At 44.0% G+C, this 27,044-nt stretch overlaps 1 protein-coding gene, 1 non-coding gene and 1 pseudogene across 2 annotated transcripts; 1 reads left to right on the forward strand and 2 right to left on the reverse strand.

Moving 5' to 3' along the window:
- The first annotated feature begins 1,392 nt into the window (after positions 1 to 1,392).
- Positions 1,393 to 26,430, forward strand: LOC140709882 (uncharacterized). Its single transcript, XM_073010344.1, is given in 13 exon segments — positions 1,393 to 1,459; positions 1,632 to 1,878; positions 1,973 to 2,132; positions 3,374 to 3,462; positions 3,734 to 3,805; positions 4,323 to 4,409; positions 20,177 to 20,310; positions 21,724 to 21,932; positions 22,005 to 22,088; positions 24,511 to 24,529; positions 24,532 to 24,668; positions 25,471 to 25,629; positions 25,728 to 26,430. Coding segments are annotated over 13 exon segments (1,626 nt in total). The 3' UTR covers positions 25,890 to 26,430.
- Positions 13,149 to 14,155, reverse strand: LOC103244661 (HAUS augmin-like complex subunit 1 pseudogene; annotated as a pseudogene).
- Positions 15,696 to 15,821, reverse strand: LOC119618342 (small nucleolar RNA SNORA27). Its single transcript, XR_005234668.1, has one exon. It is a non-coding gene; the product is annotated as a small nucleolar RNA SNORA27 (small nucleolar RNA).
- Positions 26,431 to 27,044: the final 614 nt, after the last annotated feature.

Below are 27,044 nucleotides of genomic sequence, written 5' to 3' on the forward strand. Positions count from 1 at the left end.
ATAATGAAACCTTAATGAAAACTCTGGACAATGAATCTCAGGGAGTTTTCCGATTAGTGAAGACACTGATATACCAAGAGGGTGATGAACCCTGACTCCACAGGGACAGAAGCGCCTGCACCTAAGACCTTTCCAAACCTTTCCCTTTATTCTTCTTCATATGACTATTCATTTGTGTCCTTTATAATAAAAAGGTAATAGTAAGTAAGCACTTTTTTGAGTTCTGTGAGTCATTCAAGTGAATTACTGAATCTGGGGTGGCGTCATGGGAAACCCCTGAATTTGTAGCCAAGTCAGACAATCGTGTGAGTAGCCTGGCGATCCCACTTGCAGCTGGCATTTGAATTAAGGGCAGTCTTGTTGGGGACCTTGTATTTTAACTCATGGGACTTGACACTAACTCCAAGTAGTTAGTGTCAGAGTTGAATTGAATCATAGGACACTCCGCTGGTGTCAGAGAATTAGTGTCAGACACAGTAAGTGTAGCACTTACTTGAGTTCTGCGAGCTGTTCTAGTGAATTGTCAAACCTGAAGGAGCAGTGGAACACCAAAACCTGTAGACAGCTGGAGTAAGGAAGGCCTGGGAACCCCTTAACTTGAGACTGATCTCAGAAGTGAGTGCAGTCTCATGGAGGACAATGCCCTTCATGGGGAAACTTGGCCGAATGCCAGGCAGTTGGTGACAGCACTCTATTATGAAACATTATCCATAGTGGGAAAGGGAAGAAGTACTGAGACATTCTACAACATAGATGAACACTGAAAATATAATGCTAAATGGAAAAAAACAGACACAAAAGGCCACACAGTATATAATTCTATTTCTATGAAATGTCCAGAATTGGCTAATCTGTAAAGGCAGAAAATAGATAAGTGGTTACTTAGGGTTGAGGGGTGCAGTGGGTTTGGGTTAGGGAGGTAATAGCTAAAGGGAATCACATTTCCTTATGAAGTGATGGAAATGTTCTAAAATTAACTGTGGTATACTGAACTAGTTATGGATAAAATACCAGGATGTCTGAGATTTGCTTCCAAATAATCCGCTGGAGATGGGAGGAGAACAAAAGAAGTAAGACTGGCCAAAATTTTGTAATTTCTGAAGCTGGGTACCTGGGGGTTCATTATACTATACTCTCCAGTGTTTGAAAGTTTTCATAAAAGGAAAAAAGGAAAAAAATAAAAGAATCTTAGGCAGTGTTCTCTCACAAGAGAAGGGAATGTCACTTCCCTTAGTAGTTTACAAGGTCCAGAGCCACCCCTCCCTAGCCCTCAGATGAGATTCATGAATTATTGAGGGAAAGCTGAGAGGCATAGAGGCCGTGGACTGTGGAGAGGTGGTGAGCGCAGGGGCTGGTTTGGCCCAGGCAACTCAGCCTCCTTGAGGGGCCCTCATGGTCTCTCCCAACCTACAAGCCATGCTGACCATGGTGGTAGAAGTGGAGTTGGGGAGGGGATCAGGTAAGAAGCCCTCCACATCTCAGAGGAAGTGTAGTCCAGGAGAGTCTCTTGGAAGAGGGGGAGGGTTAGGCCAGCTTAGGTTGGAAAACTGAGGCAAAGGTTGAGGGCAGGACTCAGGAATCCCAGAGCCAGTTTTCCTTATGAAAGCTGATATGCAGTCTACCTTTCTCAGGCCCTGAGGACAGCAGTAGCCCCACACTCCTGGTGGGGCCCACAAACCTCCGTTTGCTTCAGCCTGGAACTCTAGAGACTCGGGTGGATGGGCGTTGTGTGTGTGGCAGCGGGAAGGGGACAGGTGAGGGGAAGGGGAGTGGGGCAGGGAGTGCAGGGGAAGATGGGAATATCACGATCGACCCCAGCCCTGCCCACAGGAACAAAACTTCACCTTTGACAGAGTCCTGGGCCCTGATGCTGCTCAGGTAAGGAGGTCTGGGAGGGTGATGAGAGGAGGGTAGGAGCCCTCAGGCCCCTGGATCCTGGGGTGCCAGCTGCCTCTAGAGCTCCTTTGCTCAGGGCACCTGAGTCAGTGGATTGTGCCTGTGTCTCCCTGCAGGAGGCAGAGCAGGAGCTGCTGGCACGTGTCCAGTCCACATTGGGCTCTGTGGGCCGAGGGTACAGTGTGGCCCTGTTGCTCCGGGGGAGGGAAACAGAGGCACCCCGACTTGTGCCTCAGGTGAGTCCCAGAGGAGCCACCAGGGCACAGGCCTCATGCAGCTCAGGGTTTGCCTCCCCCTGAGACTTCTGAGAATCTTCCCTGCCCACACGAGCCCTCACTGGGGCTCCTACAGCAAGCACCCTGTTGGTCCACGCAGGATGTTTTGCCAGGGTCAATTTATGCAGCTACTGGGAGGTCATGGAAGGTGGGAAGGGGCTGGGTGTGGTGGTTCACACCTGTAATCCCAGCACTTCGGGAGGCTGAGGTGGGTGGGTCACCTGAGGTCAGGAGTTCGAGACCAGTCTGGCCAACATGGCAAAATCCCATCTCTACTAAAAATATAAAAATTAGCTGGGTGTGGTGGTGGGCACCTGTAATCTCAGCTTCTTGGGCAGCTGAGGCAGCAGAATCACTTGAATCTGTGAGGCAGAGGTTGCAGTGAGCTGAGATCATGCCACTGAACTACAGCCTGGGCGACAAGAACAAAACTCCATCAAAAAAAAAAAAAAAAGACAAAAACAACAAAAAAATTTTTAATAAAAATTAAAATAAAGGAAGATGGGAGGCTGGGGCTGATAGGGTGACGGTTAGAGAGGGGTGGCATGAAAGGATCAAATATCCAAGGAGATCTGATTTTCACAGTTCCTGGTGATACTAATTATAAACTTGGGAGCTTTATAGTGGGGGCTTCATTAAAATGCCCCCAAACTAAAATAGCTGCCTCAGAACTTGTCGTGGATCCCTATGCAGCAAACAGCAGGTCCCATTGAGAATGTCTGCTCACTTTCTGACTTGCTGTGAACATGAAGATTGGTGCTATTTCTGTCCTGGATACCATGTCCCCAGTAGTATGGGGCATTGACACAGACTTCACTCTCAGGAAATGTTGAAGGACAGATTCATGCTTTCTTTTTTTTTTCTTTTTTTTTTTGAGACGGAGTCTTGCTCTGTGCCCCAGGCTGGAGTGCAGTGGCGCAATCTCGGCTCACTGCAAGCTCCGCCCCCCCGGGTTCACGCCATTCTCCTGCCTCAGCCTCCCGAGTAACTGGGACTACAGGCGCCCGCCACCTCGCCCGGCTAATTTTCTTGTATTTTTAGTAGAGACGGGGTTTCACCGTGTTAGCCAGGATGGTCTCGATCTCCTGACCTCGTGATCCGCCCGTCTCGGCCTCCCAAAGTGCTGGGATTACAGGCTTGAGCCACCGCGCCCGGCCAGATTCATGCTTTCTTAATCCTTATTGAATGCTTCTCTACTTTAGCTGCTGCAGATACTGTTTGAGGAAGCTCTGCCCCTCAGCTGCTCTGATCCTGTGCTTAGCACTCTTAGCCTGGTGCAGGTGAGACCCTTGTGGGAGGGGACAGAGTGGGACTTGGGAACCAGGGCCAGGGTGATGTTGCAGAAGGAGCCCGAGGTTTATGGGGAGCCAGAGAGCGTGGGTCCAGCCTCACTCTGCTGCTCACCGGCATGGGTGTGCCTCTCTCAGTTCTCCTCTCCTCTGACTGCAAAAAGGCTGAATTCATGGTGCCATGTTTAGACCCCAGGAGGGTCATATGAGCTGAAAGTAGGGAAAGGCTCAGTTTATAACAAGTGTGCTTGTGTGAACCCAGTTCAGCCCCAGTGGAAGGACCCAGGACCTGCTCTCTTCAGGGATGGAGAACCTGTCGGTGCTGGACGTGGCCCCTCTGGGCTTGTGAGTGTTCAGGGCCCAGTGGAGTCTGAGGGTGCTTATCTTAAGGTAGGGCTGCCTCACTGAAGTTGAGCTTTTGGGGTCTCCACCCACTGCCACCCCAGGGAAAGAAAGTTCTGAGCTTGGGATCATGTTTACAAGGTCAAGGGCTGCTCTCAGGATCCCCTCCTACCCTCTTCCTTCATCTCATGTGCTCATCCCTCTCACTCCCCTACCCCACTTACACCTCTTCAGCTTACACCACCTCAACTCTATTCCCCAGCCCCATGTCCCGACTCAGTCATTGTCACACTGGGTGATTTTGAGCATCTCACTGAGCAGGACTTCAGTTTCTCCATCTGTAAAATGGCAGTGATCCCAACTACCCTGTTCACAGGAGGGAAAATAAAATCATGAGGATGAGAAACATTTAGGGAGGTTACAGGCTATGGGGACCTCCAAGGGCTCCCCACATAGAGGTTCTTGGGGGCTGGACAGAACCTGGTCCTTTGGAGCTGAGCTCAGCCTCTGCTTCCTCCAGGGTGGTAGAAGATGCCACTGAAGTGGAGGTGTCTGACTCAAAAGCTGCCTCAGAGCTGTACTTGCAGGCCACCGTGGGTGAAGGCAGGTGAGGACAAGAGAGTATCTGTCACCCCATCCCCGCTAGGCATTGGGCCTGAGTCCACCCTTTTCTCCACAGGACCTGCTGTCTGCTCACTCTCATCGTGTCCTGCCCAGGGCCTGACCCTCCTGAGGGGCCCGGGACCCAAGGTGTGTGGCGAGGGGCTCTACGGATCCTGCAGCTCCCAGGGTCCCCGTAAGTCTGAAGGGGCCTTCTGACTGCATTGAAGGGTGAGGTGGGGAGCTGAATTACAGAGGGAAAGGCCCAAGATAGCATCAAAGTCTCTCCTGTCCTCAACCCCATAATAAGAGCATCCCAGAACACAAGGTAAGCCCCATTGTTGGCAGATGACGTGGTCAAAAGCAACTGGATAGAGAATTAGTGAAACCAATAAATAAAAATAAATATTTTCCAGCCTGGGCAACTGGCCAAAACCCCATCTCTATAAAAAATACCCAAAAAAATCAGCCAGGCATGGTGGCACAACATCTGTAGTCCCAGCTACTCAGGAGGCTGAGGTAGGAGGATGGCTTGAGCCCAGGAGGTTGAGGCTGCAATGAGCCATGATCACACCACTGCACTACAGCCTGGGTGACAGAGTGAGTCTCAAAAAATAGAAATAAATACGTAAATAAATAAATATCTCTAGCCACTGGTTTTTTTTTTTTTTTTTTCCATACGTTGATAAATGCACCAGGGACAGCTTTTTTTTTTTTAATGCAAAAGTTAAATGTTAAGTTATCTTTGTTCTATTATTAGCAGATAACCTTAATAAAAATAGCTATTATTTACAACAAAATATCATGTAATTTTAAATTGATCACTTTTTATTTCTATGGAAAAGCAACACTGGCATGTATTGTTGCTGAAGGTGAAGCAGCTTTTTGATTCTGTTCTGTTCTACTCTGTGTTCTGAGATGTGTATCAGACACCGGCCACACACCCTAGATGTGCTCGGGGCACAGCCTGGCCCTACAGAGCACTCTGGTCTGCAGGTGAGCACCTAAGGCCCTGCCATTCCCACTTCTTATTGTCATATTTACTTAGTTCTCAGTACCTCTGTCCATCTTTAAATGACTTAAGTGAGAGTACATTAAAGTAGCTTAGATGTTCCTAAGCTTCTGCAGAGCACGTCGCATCTGTGACAGCAATTCAGAAAAAGAGCAAACTTTCTTTTATTCTTAATGGTACACAGCATAAGAGAACAGCTTAGGCAGTTCACTGTAACTTATGGTCCTGATGTCCTTATTCATAAACTGAAAACTCCCCACAGAAGCTTCTGTAAGTATAATGTTAAATAGGTCTATAAACACAACAGCAACAACAAGAATATAAACCAAATGCCCAGTTATGGGAAACTGGTGAAGAAATTTACTGATAAACCCACTGTGATGGGGTGGGTGTGTGTGTGTGTGTGTGTGTGTGTGTGTGTGTGTCAACTTGGCTTCAGTGACAGTCCCTAGTTATTTAAGCTAGGTGCTGCTGTGAAGGTATTTTGCAGATGTGATGGATATTAAGAGTATCCTGAAAGATCTGGGTGAGCCCGATTCAATCAGTTGAAAAGCTTTAAAAGCAGAAGCCTAAAACGGCCTTAAAAGCTGAAGCTTCCCAGAAAAAGAAAAGAAATTCCCTTCATGGGCAGTGGCATCTGCTATACTTGTGCCTGTGGAGTTCCATTCTGCTCACTCTTTTCCCTCCTGACTGCTCATAGACAACACTTGTGGTCTGTGCCCATGACCTCCCTGATTCTGGACTTACTTAACCAGCACTCACAATCTTGTAAGCCATTTCCTTTAACAAATTTGTATATATATGAAAAACACTGGTTCTTCCTCTCTAATTAAAGCCTGGACAACACACTCACAAATTAGAAGGAGATGCTGCTGTTAGAAGGAATAAGGTATACATTTTAGGCCCTTCAAGACTCCAATAAATGATAGTAAAATAATAGCAAAGAAAAACCTTACTATGGGGTTAAGAAATCACACATTGATACACCAGGGACAGTTTTGCAAATAGCATCTTCAAGCATTTTTGTCTAATTTTTCAGACTTTTTTTTACCACTTTTTAAATTTTTACATTACTAATTCCTTTTCAGCTACTTATATCTCTTCTGATCTATCAGATTGAAAACTTGGAAAGAACCTAAATGTTCAAAGCCAAGACTGGGAAATTTCCAAAAAGTCTTACCTTCAGGTCCTACTTTACATCCTTTACTCAAGTGCTCTAAAGTTATGAAAATATGAAGTAATGACAGGAAATAGTTATTTCAAACCAGCTTGCATATTTGTAATGTCATGGAAATGTTGCCAAATTCAGAAGTGCCTGAAAACAAATTGCAGTAAAACAAAAAAGAAGAGGAAAATGTACCCTAAATTCCAAACTACTTTAAAGTATTTTCTTTCTTTTATCATGTATACTTATTTTAAAAAAAACAGATTTATTAACATATAATTTACACACACTGAAGTTCACTCTTTTGAAATGTACAATTAAGTGGTTTTTTAGTACATTCACAACATTGTGCATTGATCAGCACTATCTAATTTTAGAACATTAAGTCACCCCAGAAAGGAAACCCGTTTCCATTTGCAAGCATTCCTCATTCTGCCACCCACTCCCAGCCCAGGGCAATCACGAATCTATTTTCTGTCTCTGTAGATTTGCTACTCTGGGCTTTTCATGTGAATGGAACCATACAATATGTGGTCTTCCTGTCTGGCTTCTTTCACTTAGGATAATGTTTTCAAGGTTTATCCACTTGTGTGAATCAGAACTTTACTCTTTGTTCTTTTTTATTGACAAATAATATTCCATTGTATGGATACACCATATTTTGTTTATCCATTCATCCATTGATGGGCATTTGGATTGTTTCCACTTTTGGCTACTATATATATTTTTTTCTTTTCTTTCTTTCTTTTTTTTTTTTGAGATGGAGTCTCGCTCTGTCACCCAAGCTGGAGTGCAATGGCGTGATCTCAGCTCCTCTGCCTCCCGGGTTCAAGTGATTTTCCTGCCTCAGTCTCCTGAGTAGCTGGGATTACAGGCGCCCACCATCATACCCAGCTAATTTTTGTATTTTTAGTAGAGATGGGGTTTCACTGTTGGCCAGGCTGGTCTCAAACTCCTGACCTCAAATGATCCACCTGCCTCGGCCTCCCAAAGTGCTGGGATTACAGGCATGAGCCACCGCACCCGGACATCTTTTCTTTTCTTTCTCTCTCCCTTTGTTAGAGATGTAGTCTCACTTTGCTGCCCAGACTGGTCTCAAACTCGTGGCCTCAAGCAATCCTCCCATCTCAGATTCCCAAGTCACTGGGATTACAGGCATGAGCCACTATGCCTAGCTACTCTTTTGGCTATTTTAAATAACGTTGCTATGAACATTCACATATAAGTTTTTATTTGGACATGTGTTTTCAATTATCTCAGACATAAACCAAGAAGTGGTATTGCTGGGTCATATCGTAACTGTTTTAAAAGTTGTTTGTATGTTTGTCTTTATCGAGGTAAAGTTCACATAATATAAAATTAACTGTTACCCATTTTGTAATGTACAATTTAGTGACTCCTGGTACATTCGCAATGTTGTGGAACTATCTAGTTCCATCATTTGGCTATTGTGAATAGTGCTGCTATGAACATTCATGTACGAGTATTTGTTTGAATACCTCTTTTCAATTATTTTGGGTATTTACCTAGGAGTGGAATAGCTGGGTCATATAGATATGGTAAGTCTATGTTTAACTTTTGAGGCACTACCACACTGCTTTCTACAGCACTGCACCATTTTGTATTTCCTCCAGCAATGTACGATGGTTCCAACTTCTCCACAATTACCAACATTTGTTATCTTCCGTGTTTTCGATTATAGCCAACCTAGTGTTTTTGAAGTGGTATCTCATTTTTATTTGATTTGCATTTCCCTAATGACTAATTATATTGAGCAGCTATTCATGTGCTTGTTGGCCATCTCTAGATCTTCTTTGTGGAAACGTCTATTCAAATCCTTCATCTATTTTTAAATTGGGTTATTTGTGTCTTACTTGTTGTGTTAAGAGTTCTTTATATATTCTGTATACTAGACCCTTATCAGTCATGTGATTTGCAAACATTTTCTTCTGTTTCATAGGTCATCTTTTCACTTTCTTTCTTTTTTTCTTTCTTTTTTTTTTTTTTTTTAAGACAGAGTTTTGCTCTTGTTGCCCAGGCTGCAGTGCAATGGCGTGATTGACAACCTCTGCCTCTTGGGTTCAAGAAATTCTCCTGCCTCAGCCTCCCAAGTAGCTGGGATTACAGATGCCTGCCACCACGCCTGGCTATCTTTTTACTTTTTTTGATAGTGTCCTTCAATACACCAAACTTTAAAATTTTTATGAAGCCCAATTTATCTTTTGTTGCTCATGCTTTTGGTGTTATACCTAAGCAACCATTGCAAAATCCAAAGTCAGGAAGATTCACCCCTTCGTTTTCTTCTGATAGTTTTATAGCTTTATCTCTTACACTTAGGTCATTGATCCATTTTGAGTTAATTTTTTGTATTAGTATGCAGTAATCGTCCAACTTCATTCTATCCAGTTCTCCCAGCACCATTTGCTAAAGAGACTACTATTTCCAATTGACTGGTCCTGGCACCCTTGTCAAAAATCAGTTGGTCACATATATATCGATTTATGTCAAGACTCTCAATTATATTACATTGATTTATATAGCCTTTATCATATTGTGAAACTTTTCTTTATACGTTCTTGAATGTTTTTTAATCATGAAAAGGTGTCAGTTCTCGTCAAAGGCTATCCTTATGGCAATACCACACTGTTTTGATTTAATTTAACTTAATTTAATTTTGTTTTACATACAGGATCTCCCTGTCACCCAGGCTGGAATGCAGTGATGCAGTCAAGGCTTACTGCAGCCTTGACCTCTCAGGCTCAAGTGACCCTCCTGCCTCAGCCTCCCAAGTAGCTGGGACTACAGGTGCACACCTCCACATCTAGCTAATTAAAAAAAAATTTTTTTTGGTAGAAATAAGGGGATCATTATTTTGCCCAGGTTGGTCTCAAATTCCTGGGCTCAAGCTGTCCTCCCATCTTGGCCTTCCAAGGTGTTGGGATTACAGGGGTGAGCCACTGGGCCCAGCCTGACACTATATTATTTACTGTAGCTTCGTAGTAAGCTTTGAAATGGAAAAGTATAAGTCCTTCAACTTTGTTCTTTTTTTTTTGAGATGGAGTTTCACTCTGCTGCCCAGGCTGGAGTGCAGTGGCGTGATCTTGGCTCACTGCAACCTCTGCCTCCTGGGTTCAAGTGATTCTCCTGCCTCAGCCTCCTGAGTAGCTGGGATTACAAGTGCATGCTACCATGCCCAGCTAATTTTTGTATTTTTAGTAGAGACAGGGTTTCACCATGTTGGTCAGGCTGGTCTTGAACTTCTGACCTCATGATCTGCCCGCCTTGGCCTCCCAAAATGCTGAGATCACAGGCATGAGCCACCACGCCCAGCCCTCAACTTCGTTCTTCTTTTCAACATTGTTTTGGCTATTCAGGGCTCCTTGCAATTCCATAGGAATTTTAGGATTTGGCTTTTCCATTTCTAAAAAAAAAAAAAAAAAAAGCCATTGGGATTTTGATAGGCATTGTATTGAATCTCTAGATTTGTTGGGAATACTATCATCTTCATGATATTAAGTCTTCCAATTCATGAGCAATGAGCACAAGGCTGTTTTTTCATATATTTAAGTTCTCTTTATTTCAGCAGTGTTTTGCAGTTTTCAGGGTATAAGGTTTACACCTCCTTGGTTATATTTATTTCTTAGTATTTTTATTATTTTTGATGTTATCAGAAGTGGAATTTTAAAAATTACTGGGCCGGGCGCAGTGGCTCACACCTGTAATCCCAGCACTTTGGGAGGCTGAGGTGGGTGGATCACCTAGGGTCAGGAGTTCGAGACCAGCCTAGCCAACATGGTGAAACCCCGTCTCAAACTAAAAATAAAAAATTAGCTGGGTGTGGTGGTGGGTGCCTGTAGTCCCAGTTACTTGGGAGGCTGAGGCAAGAGAGTCACTTGAACCCAGGAGGTGGAGGTTGCAGTGATCTGAGATCACACTACTGCACTCCAGCCTGGGCAACAGAGTGAGACTCCATCTCAAAAAAAAAAAAATCCTTTTTGGACTGTTCATTTCTAGTGTATGGAAAGTAAGTATTTTAGGCTGGGCACTGTGACTCATGCCTGCAATCCCAGCACTTTGGGAGGCCATGCCAGGAGGATTGCTTGAGCCCAGGAGTTTGAGACCAACCTGGGCAATATAGTGAGACCTCGTCTCTACAAAAAAATAAAAAAATTAGCTGGGCATGATGGTGCATGCCTGCACTCCCATCTACTCAATAGGCTGACATGGGAGGTCTAGACTGCCGTGAACCTTGACTGCATCACTGCATACAAGCCTGGGTAACATAGCTAGACCCTATCAAAAAACAGAAAAAAGAAACATAACTGATTCTTTTTTTTTTTTTTTTAGACGGAGTCTTGCTCTGTCGCCCAGGCTGGAGTGCAGTGGCATGATCTCGGCTCACTGCAACCTCTGCCTTCTGAGTTCAAGCAATTCTCTGCCTCAGCCTCCTGAGTAGGTGGGATTACAGGCGCCTGCCACCATGCCCAACTAATTTTTTTTTGTATTTTTAGTAGATACGGGGTTTCACCATCTTGGCCAGGCTGGTATTGAACTCCAGACTTCGTGATCCACCTGCCTCAGCCTCCCAAAGTGCTGGGATTACAGGTGTGAGTCACCACACCTGGCTAGACAACTGATTTTTGCGCGTTGATTTTGTATTCTGCAACTTTACTGAATTTGATTATTAGTTCTAATAGTTCTTTTTGGATATGGATTTTTTAGGATGTTCTGCATATAAAATTATATCATTTGCAACTTGAGATAGTTTTATTTCTTCCTTTCCTATTTCAATAATTGTGTTTCTTTTTCTTGCCTGATTGTTCTGGCTAGAACTTCTAATACAAGGTTGAACGGCAGTGGTGGTAGTAGTCATACTTACATTCTTGATCTGAGGGGAAAGATTTTAGTCTTTCACCATTGCTTGTGATATTGGCTGTCGGTTTTTCTATATATGCCCTTAATCATGTTATGAAATTTCCCTTTTATTCCTATTTTGTTGAGTATTTTTCTCATGAAAGGATGTTGGATATTGTCAAAGGCTTTTCTGCATCAGTTGAAATGATCCTCAGATTTTTTCTACATTCTATTAATGTGGTATATTATATATTGATTTATTTTCATGTTGAACTACCCTTGCATTCCTGGGATAAATCTCAGTTGGTCATGATGTATAAGTCTTCTAATACTCAGTGGATTCCATTGGCTAGTATTTTATTGAGAGCTTTTGTGTCTACATTCAACAGGATATTAGTGTGTAATTTTATTTTCTTGTGTTGTCTTTGGTTTTGGTATTGGGGCAATGTTGGCCTCATAGGATGAGTTAGAAAGTCTTCTTTTTTATTCTATTTTTTGGAGCAGTGTAAGAAGAATTGGTGTTACTTATTCTTCAACTGTTTGCTAGAATTCACCAGTGAAGTCATTTGGTCCTGGGTTTTTCTTTGTTGGGAGGTTTTTGATTACTGATTCAATCTCGCCTCTTTTTTTTTTTTTTTTTTTTTTTTTTTTTGAGACGGAGTGTTACTCTGTTGCCCAGGCTGGAATAAAGTGGCATGATCTCAGCTCACTGCAACCTCTGCCTCCCTTGTTCAAGTGATTCTCCTGCCTTAACCTCCCGAGTATCTGGGATTACAGGCACGCACCACCACGACCATCTAATTTTTGTATTTTTTTAGTAGAGTTGGGATTTCACCACATTGGTCAGGCTGGTCTCAAACTCCTGACCTCATGATCCACCTGCCTCAGTCTCCCAAAGGGCTGTGATTACAGATGTGAGCCCCTGTGCCCTGCCTGATTCAGTGTCTTTACCTGGTATAGGTCTATTCAGAATTTCTATTTCTTCTGGAGTCAGTTTTGGTCATTTGTGTGTTTCTAGGAATTTGTTCATTTCTCTAATTTGTTGTTGTATAATTGTGGCATTCTCTTGTAATCATTTTTATTTCTGTAAGGTTGGTAGCAATGTCCTCACTTTCACTTCTAATGTTAGTAATATGAGTCTTCTGTCTTTCTTAGTCAATCTAGCTAAAAGTTTGTCCATTTTTAAGTTTTTTTTAAAAGAGAAAAGCCTTTTTGGCCAGACACTGTGGCTCGTGTCTGTAATCCCAGCACTTTGGGAGGCTGAGGTGGGTGGATAACAAGGTCAGGAGATCGAGACCAGCCTGGTCAACATGGTGAAACCCCATCTCTACTAAAAATACAAAAATTAGCTGGGCATGTTGGCATGGTGGAAATTCTAGCCACTAGGGAGGCTGAGGAAGGAGAATTGCTTGAACCAGGGATTCGGATGTTGCAGTGAGCCAAGATCACACCACTGCAGTCCAACCTGGCGACACAGCGAGACACTGACTCAAAAAAAAAAAAAAAAAAAGAGAAAAGCCTTTTTAATATGAAAACTATGTATTTGGGAACAAAAATGCAATACACAGTAAGAAACCATATTCTATTAATTATGACATTCTGTAATCTACGAACACAGAAAATTTCGTTATTAAGAAACGCCAACAGGAAAAAAAACTCTATAAAGTCCTATTCATTTTATTTTGTTAGGGAAAAGGATGTTAATTTGGCTATTGTCACAGTTCCATCATGTCTACTCTCCTTGTAAGTTCAGCTTCATTGCTGTCTAATTCTTGCTTTGCTTCTTCAATTTTCATTTGAGCAAGAGGGGAATTCAGCATTAAGTCTAAATAGGACTCAAACTTTTTCTTCAAAGGTATAGTCTGTTGCTTTAATTTAGCCAGTTTCTCTGACAGTGCTACTAAGGACTGATGAGACAGAGAAGCATCCATGCCTCTGGCTGAAAGTTGCTCCTCTGTAGCCTTGATTCCAAATCTGAATTCCTCTGACTTTGCTTTTAGAAAGTTCATGTTCTGACGACGAGTATCAACTTTGGCCCTTTCTGTGGACAGATGCAACTCTGCTTTCTTGAGATCCTCTTGTAGACATTTTTCAAACATTAAGTTGCAGTTAGATTTTTTTCAAGTTTTTCCAGTTCAATCTTGATTTCTTCACCTTCGGATTTGGTGCGAAAGAGATCAGAGGTCAAATCATTCACTGCAAGGATAAAACTAGCTAGTAAGTCATCCTTTGTTTCAAGGGCCACCACACTGTCAACCAAAGCATTCAGATACCTGGAACCAGTGCTAGAGAAATTGGCAGGGGAAAAATTCACACTATCCATGAGAAGGTCTTGAAGATACTAGGCTTCTGACTTGTATTCACTTGCTTTCTGCTTCAAGTCCTCTATTACCAGGTAGTCATCCCTGTCCCGGACCCTGTTGGGTTCTGAAAGGTGATGTAAAATCTCTGTGGTCCGTGGGTTCACATCATACTGTGGAATGGGATGATCTCCAAATATTTATTTTAACCATGCAGCAACCTGCGTTTCTTTCTCCTCCAGGGGCTCCATAGCTACCACTCCTGCTCATTTAAAACTTTTTTTTCAAGGAGTCAACTTTGGTTTCATTGATTTTCTATTATTTTATATTCTCTTTTTCATTTATCTCTGTTTGGATCTCTATTCTTTTCTTTCTTCTGTTAGCTTTGGGTTTATTTTTCTCTTTTTCTAGTTCCTTGAGGTGTCCAGTTAAATTACTGGTTTCAGAGCTTCCTTTTTCATATAGGTGTTTATACTTACAAATTTCCCTCTGAGCACTACTTTTGCTTCATCACGTAAGTATTGATATGTTGTGTTTTTGTTTTCATTCTTCTGAAAGTATTTTCTAACTCTCTGTGGGATTTCTCTTCTGACCCATTGGTTGTTTAATTTCTACATAGTTGTGAATTTTCCAGTTTCTCTTCTGTTACTCATTTCTAGTTTATTCCACTATGGCTAGAGAAGATACTTTGTGTGATTTTAATTTTTAAACATGATTGACACTTGCTTTGTGGCCTAGCATATGGCCTACTTTGGAGAATGTTCCACGCATTTCAGAAGAATGTGTATTCTGTTATTTTGGGATTGAGTGTTCTAAACATGTCTCTTAGGTCTAAATTGTTTAGTGTTACTTAAGTCCTCTACTTCCTTTTTGATCATTTGTCTACTTGTTCTACTTAGTACTGAAACTGGGGAAGCTGGGTGCAGTGGCATGCACCTGTAATCCCAGCTACTCAGGAGGCTGAGGCAGGAGGATTGCTTGAGCCTAGGAATTCAAGATCAGCCTGGGCAATAATAGTGAGACCTTTTCTCAAAAAAAGAAAAAGAAAAGAAAAGAAAGTAGAGTATTGAAGTCTCCAACTATTACTGTAGAACTGTCTATTTCTCCCTTCATTTCTGTCCACTTTTGCTTCACATATTTGGTCTTTTGTCAAGTGCATACATGTTTATATTTGTTTTATCTTTTTGATGAGTTGAACCTTTTATGAATATATAAGGTACTTCTTTGTCTCTTGTAACAATTTTTGACCTACAGTCTATTTGGTGTGATATTTATATAGCCACTACAGACTCTTTTATATCTTTTTCCATCTTCTTACTTTTAACCTATTTGTGTCTTTGGATCTAAAGTGGGTCTTGGCTGGGCATGGCAGCTCATGCCTGTAATCCCAACACTTTTGGAGGCCAAGGTAGAAGAATCACTTGAGTTCAGAAGTTTGAAACCAGATTAGGCAACATAATAAGATCCCATATCTACAAAAAATAAAAATAACTAGGTATAGTGGCACATACCTGTAGCTCCAGCTACTTGGAGGCTGAGGCAGGAGGATCACTTGAGCCCGGGAGGTTGAGGCTGCAGTGAGCCTTGATCACATCACTGTACTCCAGCCTAGGCAACAGGGTGAGACCCTGTCTCTTAAAAAAATAAAGAAAATAAAGTGAGTCTCTTGTAGACAACACATAGATAAATTATGTTTTTTTTTTCAATCTATTCTTCCAACCAAAAAAAAATAGACCTATTCTTCCAAACTTTGTTATTTAATTGGGGAGTTTATTCCATTTACCTTTAAAGTAATCACTGATAACACATACTTACTCCTGCCATCTTGCTATTTGGCTATATATTTTTGTTTCTTAATTCCTCTAATATTGCCTTTTGTATTTAATTGATTTTTTGCAATGTGCTGTGTTGATTTTTTTCACATTACCTTTTTGATATTTTTTCCTTTTTTTTTCTTTTTCAATTTCTTTCCTCTGACAGGATACAAGACAAACACTCAGTTTGCCTGAGTTTTAAAAGGATATTTCCTTTGCCCCAATTAATGAGCAATAAAGACATAAATCCATTTTAAAAAGTGAACAGGGGGTTTTTCCATATTTTTAAAGGTTATTTTTCTATTGGACAGGCATGGTGGTGCAGGCCTGTGGTCCTAGCTACTCAGGAAGCTGAAGTGGGAGGATCACTGGAGCCTGGAAAGTTGAGGCTGCAGTGAGCCGTGATTGTGCCACTGCACTCTAGGCTGGCTGACAGAGTGATACCCTGTCTAAAAAAACAAAACAAACAAACAAAAAAACCCCACTTATTTTCCTTGTGGCCATTTTGGAGATTACAATTAATATCTTAAATTTTATTTATTTATTTATTTATTTATTTAGAGACAGAGTCTCGCTCTGTCTCCAGGCTGGAGTGCAGTGGCGCGATCTCAGCTCACTGCAACCTCCGCCTCCCGGGTTCAAGCGAGTCTCCTGCCTCAGCCTCCCGAGTAGCTGGGACTACAGGTGCAGCTAATTTTTGTATTTTTTAGTAGAGATGGGGTTTCACCATGTTGGCCAGGATGGTCCTGATCTCGACCTCGTGATCTGCCCACAGCCTCCCAAAGTGCTGGGATTACAGTCGTGAGCCACTGTGTCCGGCTAATATCTTAAATTTAAAACAGTCTCACCAGGCACAATGGTATGCACCTGTAATCCCAGCTACTCGGGAGGCTGAGGCAGGAGGATCTTTTGAACCCAGAAGTTTGAAACCAGCTTGGGCAACGTAGTGAGACCTCATCTAAAACAAACAAACAAACAAACAAAACCATATAGCAATCCAGCTTGAATTAATACCAACTTAGCTTCAATATCTATAAAGATTTTACCCCTATACATCTGCATCTTTTCCCATTATGTTGCTGATGTCACAAATTACATCTTTATACATTGTGTGCCCATTATCATAGGTTTACAATTATTGTTTTATGCATTTGTTTTTTAAATCCTATGGGCAAAAAAGAGGAGTTACAAACAAAAAATGCAATATTATGGGCTTTTATATTTACACATGTAGTTACCTTATTATTGTTCCTTATTTCTTTATATGGCTTCAAGTTACTGTCTAGTGTCCTTTCATTTTGGGTTGATGGACTCTCTTCAGCATTTTTGGTAAGGCAAGTCTACTAATGATGAATTACTTCAGCTTTGATTTATCTGGGAGTGTCATAATTTTGCCTTCATTTTTGAAGGATAGTTTTGCCAGATATATAATTCTTGATTGGCAGGAATTTTTTTTTTTTTTTTTTTTTGAGACGGAGTCTCGCTGTGTCTCCCAGGCTGGAGTGCAGTGGCGCTATCTCGGCTCACTGCAAGCTCCGCCTCCCGGGTTCATGCCATTCTCCCGCCTCAGCCTCCGAGTAGCTGGGACTACAGGCGCCTGCCACGACGCCCGGCTAGTTTTTTGTATTTTTAGTAGAGACGGGGTTTCACCATGTTAGCCAGTATGGTCTCGATCTCCTGACCTCGTGATCCACCCGCCTCGGCCTCCCAAGTGCTGGGATTACAGGCTTGAGCCACCGTGCCCGGCCAGGATTTTTTTTAAGCACTTTAAATACCATTGTCTCTTTGTATCTTTTTGGGGTTTCGCTCCAGGATCCCCCGGCAGGTATCAACATTCACAGATGTTCAAGTGTCTTATATAAAATGGTGTGGGCCAGGCACAGTGGCTCATGCCTGTAATTCCAGCCTTTGAGAGGCCAAAGCAGGACTGCTTGAGCCCAGGAGTTTGAGACCAGGCTGGGCAACATAGTGGGATCTTGTCACTACAAAAAATAAAAATAAAAAAGACTGTAAAAAATAGTAATAATAGCTACTTGAGGGGCTGAAGTGATAGCTTGAGTCCAGGAGGTCAAGGCTTCAGTGAGCCATGATCACACCACTGCACTCCAGCCTGGGTGACAGAGCAAGACCCTATCTAAAAATATACTGATAAAAATAACTGGGTGTGGCGGCTCACACCTGTAATCCCAGCACTTTGGGAGGCCAATGTGAGTGGATCACTTGAGGTCAGGAATTTGAGACCAGCCTGGCCAACATGGTGAAACCCTGTCTCTACTAAAAACACAAAAATTAGGTGGGCACCGTGGCTCCCGCCTGTAATCCCAGCACCTTGGGAGGCCAAGGCAGGTGGATCACCTGAGGTCAGGAATTTGAGACCAGCCTGGCCATCATGGTGAAACCCCGTATCTACCAAAAATATAAAAATAAGCTGGGCGTGGTGGTGGGTGCCTGTAATCCCAGCTACTGGGGAGGTCAAGGCAGGAAAATTGCTTGAACCTGGGAGGTGGAGGTTGCAGTGAGCTGAGATCACACCACTGCACTCCAGCCTGGTGACAGAGCGAGACTCTATCTAAAAAGGAAAACAACAACAACACACACAAAAAAACTAATAAAAATAAAAAATAAAATGTTATAGTATTTGCACATAACCTATGTACATCCTTCCACATACTTTAAGTCATCTCTAGATTACTTATAATTCCTAATACAATGTAAATGTTATGTAAATTGTTATACTGTATTGTTTAGGGAATCATGACAAGAAAGAGTCTGTACATGCTCAGTACAGACAAAACTATTTTTCTCCCAAATATTTTTGATTCATGCTTGCTTGAATCCACAGATGCAGAGCCTATGGATATAAAGGGCCAACTTTATGTTATCTCCATGGTTTCTGGGGATAAATCTGTTTTTAGTTTTATTGAAGATCCATTGCACATAATAAACTGCTTCTCTCTTGCTGTTTTCAAGATTCTCTCTTTATCTTTGTGGTTTTTTTTTTTTTTTTTTTCCGAAGACTGTATTCTTTGTATTCACTGAAGCCTTCATTTTGTTATTTTAGTTGTTAGCCAGTGACCTAACATAGAATTCCTTAAATGCCTGCGACCAAAAAAAAAGTTTTGTTTTGTTTTTTAAAAAGGAAGAAGAAAGAAACAAATAAAAAAGAAATGAAAAGAATAAAGAAGAATATGAAAAAGAAAACAAAGGAAGGAAGGAAGGAAAAAAGAAAAAGAAAAACTTTTCCAGGTCTTTGCAGATTGGCTGTGTGGAGTCACTCCTAAGCTTAGCCACGCAATTTACAGCTCTGTTTTAGCCTTCACTTCCTGCTTGTGCTGAGCCCAAAGACCAGACAGAGATGAAAGCTTGTTGTCCTATTGGGCCTTTTCTGCACATGAGTCCTACCCTGGGTGTGCTTTCTACACTCTCTGGTACACATGGGAACTTTTTGAAGCCCTTATTCGCCCAAAAATATCACTTCCAAACTTTTCCCAGTCTTTCAGGGTGTCAATTGTTTGTCTCAACTGTTATTTTTGCTTCAGGCAGCAGTGCTTTGTTCTTTTGTTGTTCAACAGTTTCCAGGGAACATCCTCTGTGTAGCTGCTCTGCCTTGAGAGAGTTCTGAGACAGGTGAAGCAAAGAGATTTCCCTTTCATCAGTTCTTGGGGGGAAACTCCAGACAATCAAAAAAGATAAACCCGATTCATTGGGAACAAGATCTTCTCTGCTCCCTCCCTAACCAGGAACCCCCACCAGAAATTTGGGCTACTGTCTTCAAGATTAGCCCTGTGCTGGGGAGGGGTTGGAGCGAGGGTAAGTTAAAACACCACAGAGATCTCTTATGATGTTTAAATTGCCTCTCCTGGTTAAGCATTGGTTGCTATAAACCTCTATCTTTCAGAGTTAAAATAAGGTTGTTTCTGGCCATTTTTGCTAGGTATTTCTGGGGATGGATGGACTCCTGGAGTTCCCCACTCTGTGATTTTCACTGATGTCATCTTCTTTTGGACATTTTAAAATTGGGTTATTTGTCTTTCTATTATTGAGTTGTAAGAGCTCTTTATATATTCTGGGTACAAGTCACTTGTCAGGTACACAATTTAAATTTTTTACCATAAGAATCTATTACTTCTTTTTTAAAAATTTGTTTGTATTTTTGAGACAGACTCTCACTTTATTGCCCAGGCTGGAGGGCAGGCAGTGGTGTGATCTTGGCTCACTGAAACCTCTGCTCTCTGGGTTCAAGAAATTCTCCTGCCTCAGCCTCTCTAGTAGTTGGGATTACAGGTGTGTGCTACTACATCTGGCTAATTTTTGTATTTTTAGTAGAGACAAGGTTTCACTATGTCAGCCAGGCTGGTCTCGAACTCCTGACCTCAAGTGATCTGCCAGCCTCGGCCTCCCAAAGTGCTGGGATTATAGGTGTGAGCCACCATGCCCATGGAGAATGTATTACTTTTGTAATTCAAAAAGTAATACTAATAAAATAGAGATCTGTACGATGTTTCAAATCTGTCTGGTAATGCACAAAAGTTTCTGGAAATAGTTGCCCTTTCCATCAGAGTATAACTCTGTCCAGTTTCTTTCCCCATCCACCAGTGGACATCGCCTTTCTTCCTCTCCCTCTTGCAGAGACTGCCCCCTGCTGCGGGTGTTGGCTGGTGAAGTTGTTGGTGAGGAGGCAGAGGGCTCTTTACCATGGATTGTCTCACAGCTTTTGGAAGGAAACAACTACAGTGGCCTGCTTCTTCGCCTGGACCCCCAAGGTCGCCAGGGGGAGAGTGTGGGGTTCTTTGGGAAGCTCTGAGATCTGTCCTTAGGCCTGCCTCACCCATCACCCAACCAACCTCAGCCCCAACTCCAACCCAGAGAGAGAGCCTGACCCTCCAAGAGGGCCCCAGAGTGCCTAGGCTGACAGAGACTGGAGAGGCAAAGCAAGGTCAACAGTAAAAGTAACCCCTCACCCTTCAGAGGCCTTAAACCACTTACCAAGCATTTTTGCACAAATGCCTTTGATTCTTACCAAAACCCCATGAGGCAGATATAATTTACAAATAAGGAAAGAGAGGCAGGCCTAATTTATAGATGAAGAGAGAGATAAGAGAAGGGAGTCTCCTATTTTCATACACCCATTAAAAATCAAGCCTCAGCTGAGTGCGGCGGCTCATGCCTGCAATCCCAGTATTTTGGGAGGCTGACATGGGCAGATCACCTGAGGTCAGGAGTTCGTTGGCCAGGCCACTAGCCTGGCCAACATGGTGAAACTCCATCTCTACTAAATATACAAAAATTAGCTGGGCATGGTGGCGGGCGCCTGTAGTCCCAGCTACTTGGGAGGCTGAGGCAGAAGAGCTGCTTGAACCTGGGAGGCAGAGGTTGCAGTGAGCCAAGATCGTGCTACTGCACTCTAGCCTGGGCGATAGAGTGGGACTCCATCTCAAAAAAATAAATAAATAAATAAAAATAAAACCTCTGTGTCCTTAATGTAGATGCTGGCAGGAAAAAAAGAAAAAAAATCAAGCCTCTGAAATGTTATGATGTCAGGGATTTGGGGGAGGTCGAGGTGGGGGTATTGATCAAACAGAAATGGCATGAGTTGATAACTGTCAAAGCTAGGTGACAGGTACACAGGATTTCCTATACTTTGTGTATGTTTGAAATTTTCCATAATAAAAGAGTAAAAAATGTCTGGCCCTCGTCTCCAAAATCAACAAACACACATTCATTTGGCTAGCAAGTTCCCAGACCTCCTCTGTGCAAGGTCCCTTGGAATGAGGAAGATAAGTTAGAACAGTTCACACCCACAAGGATAAAGCAGTGAGGGCCAGACGTGTTTACCTTCAGGCCAGTTTGGTATCATGAGGAAGGGCATGGACTTGAGTTTTGGCTCTGCCACTTGCCAAGAAGTTGCTTGACCTCTTTGAGCTTCTATTGCCTCATCTGGAAAATGTCGGGGGAGGCAGGATAGATTGGAGCTTCTGCCTGATTGGAGTGTTGTGTGGATAAAAAGAGGCAATCCATGAACAGCCTTAGTGAAGTGTCATCAAGCACATGTAAAAGCCTAGTGGGGGTTAGATATTTTTATGAATAGTACTACTAACAAAAAGTAAAAGTATTACAGGCAGCGTGCTTTGGAGTCCACAGGAAGGAGTAATTCACTTGGAGTGTCCCTTTACTAGGTAGCTCCCTCAGTTTGCTCCAGGCTGCTCTGTTGGGGGCCTCAAGAAGGAGGATGCAGGTGAAACAGGTGAGGCCCACCCTGTGGGATGCAGTAGAAGAGGCACGGGCCCGCCGGGCTGGCCTGAGGCCCCTGCGTTTAGGCCTCCTTGAGGACACCCTGACATACAGTGGGCTAAGCCAGCTGGGAAGGGCACTGCGGGAGTTAGAGGTGAGCAAGGTGAAGCCGGAGGGCATCTGGGCCAGCCATGGCCAGTACCCACCTTGAACCCTTTCTCCATAGGTGGTAAAAGCGTGGAGCCAGCACCCAAGAAGAAAGATGCTCCAAGGAGCCAGAGCTGAGGCAATGAGGCTTCCAGAACCACAGGTATGTCTTTGCATTCGCCCTTTTGGGAGCCACATTTGTGTCTGCCCTCTTGTCTTCTTTCCAAAGCACTTTGAGGAAGACCTCCATTCATACATTGACTTATTGATTCCCAAACACTTACTGACCACCCACTGTGTGCTGGGCCCAGTGCCACATAGGCCCTGGGAATTCCCTGCCCTCATGGAGTTTATAATCTCCTGGGAAGAAACAATTACACCACCATCATCGGTGCTCTGAAAGGCTTATAAACAGAGTTCTGTGGGGCATCTAAATTAGCCTTGGCAAAAGAGGGATGGAAGACTTCATGGAGGAAGTGATTCCTGAAGGAGGTCAACAAAGATGAGTGAACAACCTGAAGGCAGAGAGAATGACAGGCAAAGACTCAGAGGCAAGAAAGTGCTTGGTCCCCTTGAGGTAGTGCAAGCAGCTCAATTTGTTGGAGAATAGAACTTGAGGGAGAGTCAGGAGAGAAGGACTGGAGAGGACAGCAGGGGCCAGGTCACACAGGGCTTTGTAAAACAGAGATGTTTGGACTTTGTCTTAAAGGTCACAGGTGAGCCACAGAAGTATTTTAAGCAGGAAAGAATACTGTGTCCTTTTCAGGTGAGCAAACTGAGGCTTAAAGAAAAGATGTGAGGCTGAGCATGGTGGCTCATGCCTATAATCCCAGCACTTTGGGAGGCCGAGGTGGGTGGATCACCTGAGGTCAGGAGTTCGAGACCAGCCTGGCCAACTTGGAGAAATCCCGTCTCTCCTGAAAATACAAAAATTAGCCTGGTGTGGTGGTGCATGCTTGTAGTCCCAGCTACTTGGGAGTCTGAGGCAGGAGGATCACTTGAACCCAGGAAGCAGAGGTTGCAGTGAGCCGAGATCATGCCTTTGGACTCCAACCTGGGCATCAAGAGTGAAACTCCATCTCAAAAAAAAAAGAAAAAAAGAAAGAAAGAAAGAAAGAAAGAAGAAAGAAAGAAAGAAAGAAGAAAAGAAAAGATGTGAGAGGGCTGGGAGCAGTGGCTCACACCTGTAATCCCAGCTCTTGGGGAGACTGAGATTGGCAGATCACCTGAGGCCAGGAGTTCGAGACCAGCCTGGCCAACAAGGTGAAACCCCATCTCTACTCAAAAATACAAAAATTAGCCATGCAGGGTGGCGCATGCTTGTAGTCCCAGTTACTCAGGAGGCTGAGGTGGGAGAGCCACCTGAACCCGGGAGGCGCAGGTTGAAGTGAGCTGAGATTGCACCACTGCACTCCACCCTGGGTGACACAGCGAGACTCTGTCATAAAAAAGAAAAAGAAAAGAAAAGATGTGAGACCTGTGAGCCTGGGGTCACAGGTGTAATCGGGAGCAGCAAAAGTATAATCACACTCAAGTCCTTAGACTCCTAATCTAGTGCTCTTTCATCTCCTTAGGCTGCATGGCCTTTCTGGTCTTCCATGATTTATCACAGGGTGGTTGAAACTCTGCCCCTGTCCATCCTCTTCTGGCCTTTCTCCTCTTTTTTCATAATTGCTTACAACTTGTTTTTACAGCCTTGGGGCTTGGGAATCAGGCATGGTAGCTCCTATTTATTGAGCAAGAGCCTTACTGCTCAGTGCTTTCGGTGCAGTACTTCACTTCATTCTCTCTACAACTTTTATCAGCTCGATTTGATAGAGAAGCACATGGAGACTAGGCCAGTCACCTGCTCAAGGTCATTCAGCTAAGAAGAGGAGGGGCTGGGACCCTGATCTGTCTGATCTTAACCTACACTGTCCTGGGAGAAAAGGTGTGGAATGGTCACTTCTAATATCTTCTCAGCAGGTGATAGAGTCACCAGTAAGCCAGAGCCCATGCCTCGAGGGAGAGCCCCAAGGTGGGTCTGGGACTTGGGGATGAGCTGGGAGTGGGAGGTATTCTCTGCCTTTGGTGTGATTCATTACATTTTCCTCTAGTGGCAGGAAGAACGGCAACTCTAAGGTGTGGGCTCCACCTAAAGAATCCTCTCAGGCACCCTAAGGAACAGGTAATACCACATGTACCCCAGGAATGACTGGAAGCCATAGGGGGAGTGAAGAGCTGCAGAGCCCAGCTAAGGTGCCCCTGCTTACCCTGCCCCAATATCAAGGAGAAATGTGAAGTTTTTGACAAATAAAGGACCTGAGGGTGACTAGACCCCTAAGGGAGGGCCATGGGGAGGAACTGTTTTCCTACTTATTGGATTAAGGGTATAGGATCCTTAGGGGCACTATGGCACCTCTTGGCAGAGCCACTACCTTCCTCTTCCCACCATGGCTTCCTGAGTCTCTGCCCATGCTACAAGCTCTTCCAGGCCAGTTAGGTCCTGGATGTTATTCTGGCAGCAGCCCTGGTGATGAGGTATTGGAAAAGTTGGGCTCTGGTCCTAAATCTGCACACACACATGGACTTCTGACTGAGCCCAGCAGGTACCAGATGTGGCCCTGCGTTCTTCTTGGCCCAGGCCCGGAGGCAGAGACTGAGGGAGCAGCACCAAATTTGGATTCGAGAGAAGCTGAAGCATTTGGAACAGAAGGAGGAGGTGGCAGATGACCAGATCAAAGACCTGGTGACTGAAGAGGAGGTAAGGAGAGTCAAATAGAGGACTTGAGGCTCTAATTGGTCCAGGCACTGTGCTAGGGCTGGGATCCATCATCAGTCACAACCGACTGGTTCATACTCTCTCTCATGGCCCTCACAGACTTGTCAGGGATAGATGAGGCAATTCTCAGTGCTAAGTGATGGGTCTGGGGAGTTAGGGGCATGTGGGACCAAAAAGGCATATCTGATCCAGGCTGGAGTGGATCAGAGGAGATGGCATCTAAGTTGAGCCTTAAAGGGCAGGCAGAAATCAGCCAGGGGAATTCACTGGACACTGTGCTTCACAAGGGCAGTTACTGCTCATCACATCAAGGCACTCATAGATACAACTTATTTGAACAAATTAAGAAACAAAACGTGTGTGTGGTGGGGGTGGTTGGAGTGGTGACATGTTCTCAGAGAAGACAAGACAGAGCAAAGGTTCAGAGGGAAGCAATGGCAAAGTGGGTCCTGTAAACTGCAAATTCTCCAATCTGGCTGGAGCTGAACACGTGCGTAGTCAGAAGCAAGGCTAAAGAGACAAGTGTGTGCCACAGCTCTGGCTTTGGATTTTACCCCAAGGAGAGTTGTAAACCATTGAAAGGCATGTGCCATGTCAGCTCTGACCTTCACTAGCCATGAGAATTTGGGCAAGTTAGGTCACTTCTCTGATTCACTGTTGTCAAATCTGTAAGACGACAATGCCACATATGGTTGTTATTGGATAAAATAATACACTTGAAGTATTTAGCACAGAGCCTGGCACACAGGTGGCACTCAACAAAGAGTATGTGTTATCACTGAAGGCCTGCAAGGAGAGGCAGAGATGGCAGCAGGAACAGATGGTGCTGAGATTCCAGCTGGAGGCCCTTCAGGAAGAGCGCGACACGGCAGAGCAGGACCTGGCAGCCCTCTATGACCTGCATGTGCAGGCCACTCGAGCTCAGACACACCATGTGCTGCGGGTTAGTGGGGATGGAGGGCAGGCCTTGAGCTGGCTCAAGCTTGGCTCCAAGGCTAGCTGGCTCCAAGGCTAGACAGGTATCTCTGAATCTGGGTACAGGTATTCCGAGCCTGGCAGGGCCAGTGGGAGGAACGGGCCATGACCACAGAGCATCGTCACTCCAGCCTGCTGGCGGGCATCCTGGAAGAAGCCATCAATCTGGCCACACAGAATCAGGAGCTCCAAGCTCAGAACCAGCAACTTCGGCAGGGTGCAGACTAGTCTGGGGGCAGTCATGCTGGACCGTCCTGGGGAGAAACCAGATCAGGAACCCTTTAGAAGAAGTTTCCTGTTTCCTCATTCTGGAGGGTCCTAGAAGGGAGAGAAAGGTGAGATAAAACCAAGCTGATCCTCATCATGGATAATTAATAACACGAACCATGTCTTATTGTTCCAGTCCTTACTAAGTGCCTAATATTATTTTATTTAGCCTCTCCAGCTACCACATATAGTAGGTACCATTTGATCCTCATTTCAGGGGTAAGGCAACTAAAGCCAGAAGAGGTTCAATAACTGCCCAAGAACAGTCAGCTAAGTGGAAGAGCCAGAATTCAAATTCAAGTCTGTCCCTAGTTCTACACTGCACAGTAGTGGCTTATAAGCTTCTGGGTGCATTAGAACCACCTAGGAAGCTTAAGAGAAAGAAGAAAAAGATTCCCAGACACTACTCCCTAAGATTTTGCTTTAATAGGTCTGAGATAAGCCTAGGCGCCCCCCATCCCCACCCACCTTTGCTTTTTTTAGAAACTCACCATATATTCTATCATAGAATCAGGGCCTGACATTCCCCTGGCCATGATTTTAAGACAGATGACAGGCAGGAATTGTCTGTGAGGGAACCAGAGGAAATGAAAACCAAAACCACATTGTATTTCTTAGAGTTTTTTGGCCTAGAGTCTAGTTTGTCCTGCTGAGCCCAGAACCTGCTGTTCCCAAGACTCCTTCCGCATTCCCCTGGGCCCAAGTTTTGTGCTCCAGGGAAATTTCAAAAGCTCTGTGACAGGGAAATGTCTCAGCTCCATGGAGCTCTCACAGGAAATAATGCCACTGGCAACAGCTTGGAGAAAACAATTTTTTCTTAGTCTAAAAGTTACCCCAGGCCAAGCGCGGTGGCTCACGCCTGTAATCCCAGCACTTTGGGAGGCTGAGGTGGGCAGATCACAAGGTCAGGAGATTGAGACCATCCTGGCTAACACGGTGAAACCCCATCTCTACTAAAAATATAAAAAAATTAGCCGGGCGTGGTGGTGGGCGCCTGTAGTCCCAGCCACTCAGGAGGCTGAGGCAGGAGAATAGCGTGAACCCGGGAGGCAGAGTTTGCAGTGAGCAGAGATCGCACCACTGCAGTCTGGCCTGGGTGAAAGAGTGAGACTTCCG

Source organism: Chlorocebus sabaeus, chromosome 23 (assembly GCF_047675955.1).
Source record: "Chlorocebus sabaeus isolate Y175 chromosome 23, mChlSab1.0.hap1, whole genome shotgun sequence".
In the NCBI taxonomy this organism is placed as follows: domain Eukaryota; kingdom Metazoa; phylum Chordata; class Mammalia; order Primates; family Cercopithecidae; genus Chlorocebus; species Chlorocebus sabaeus.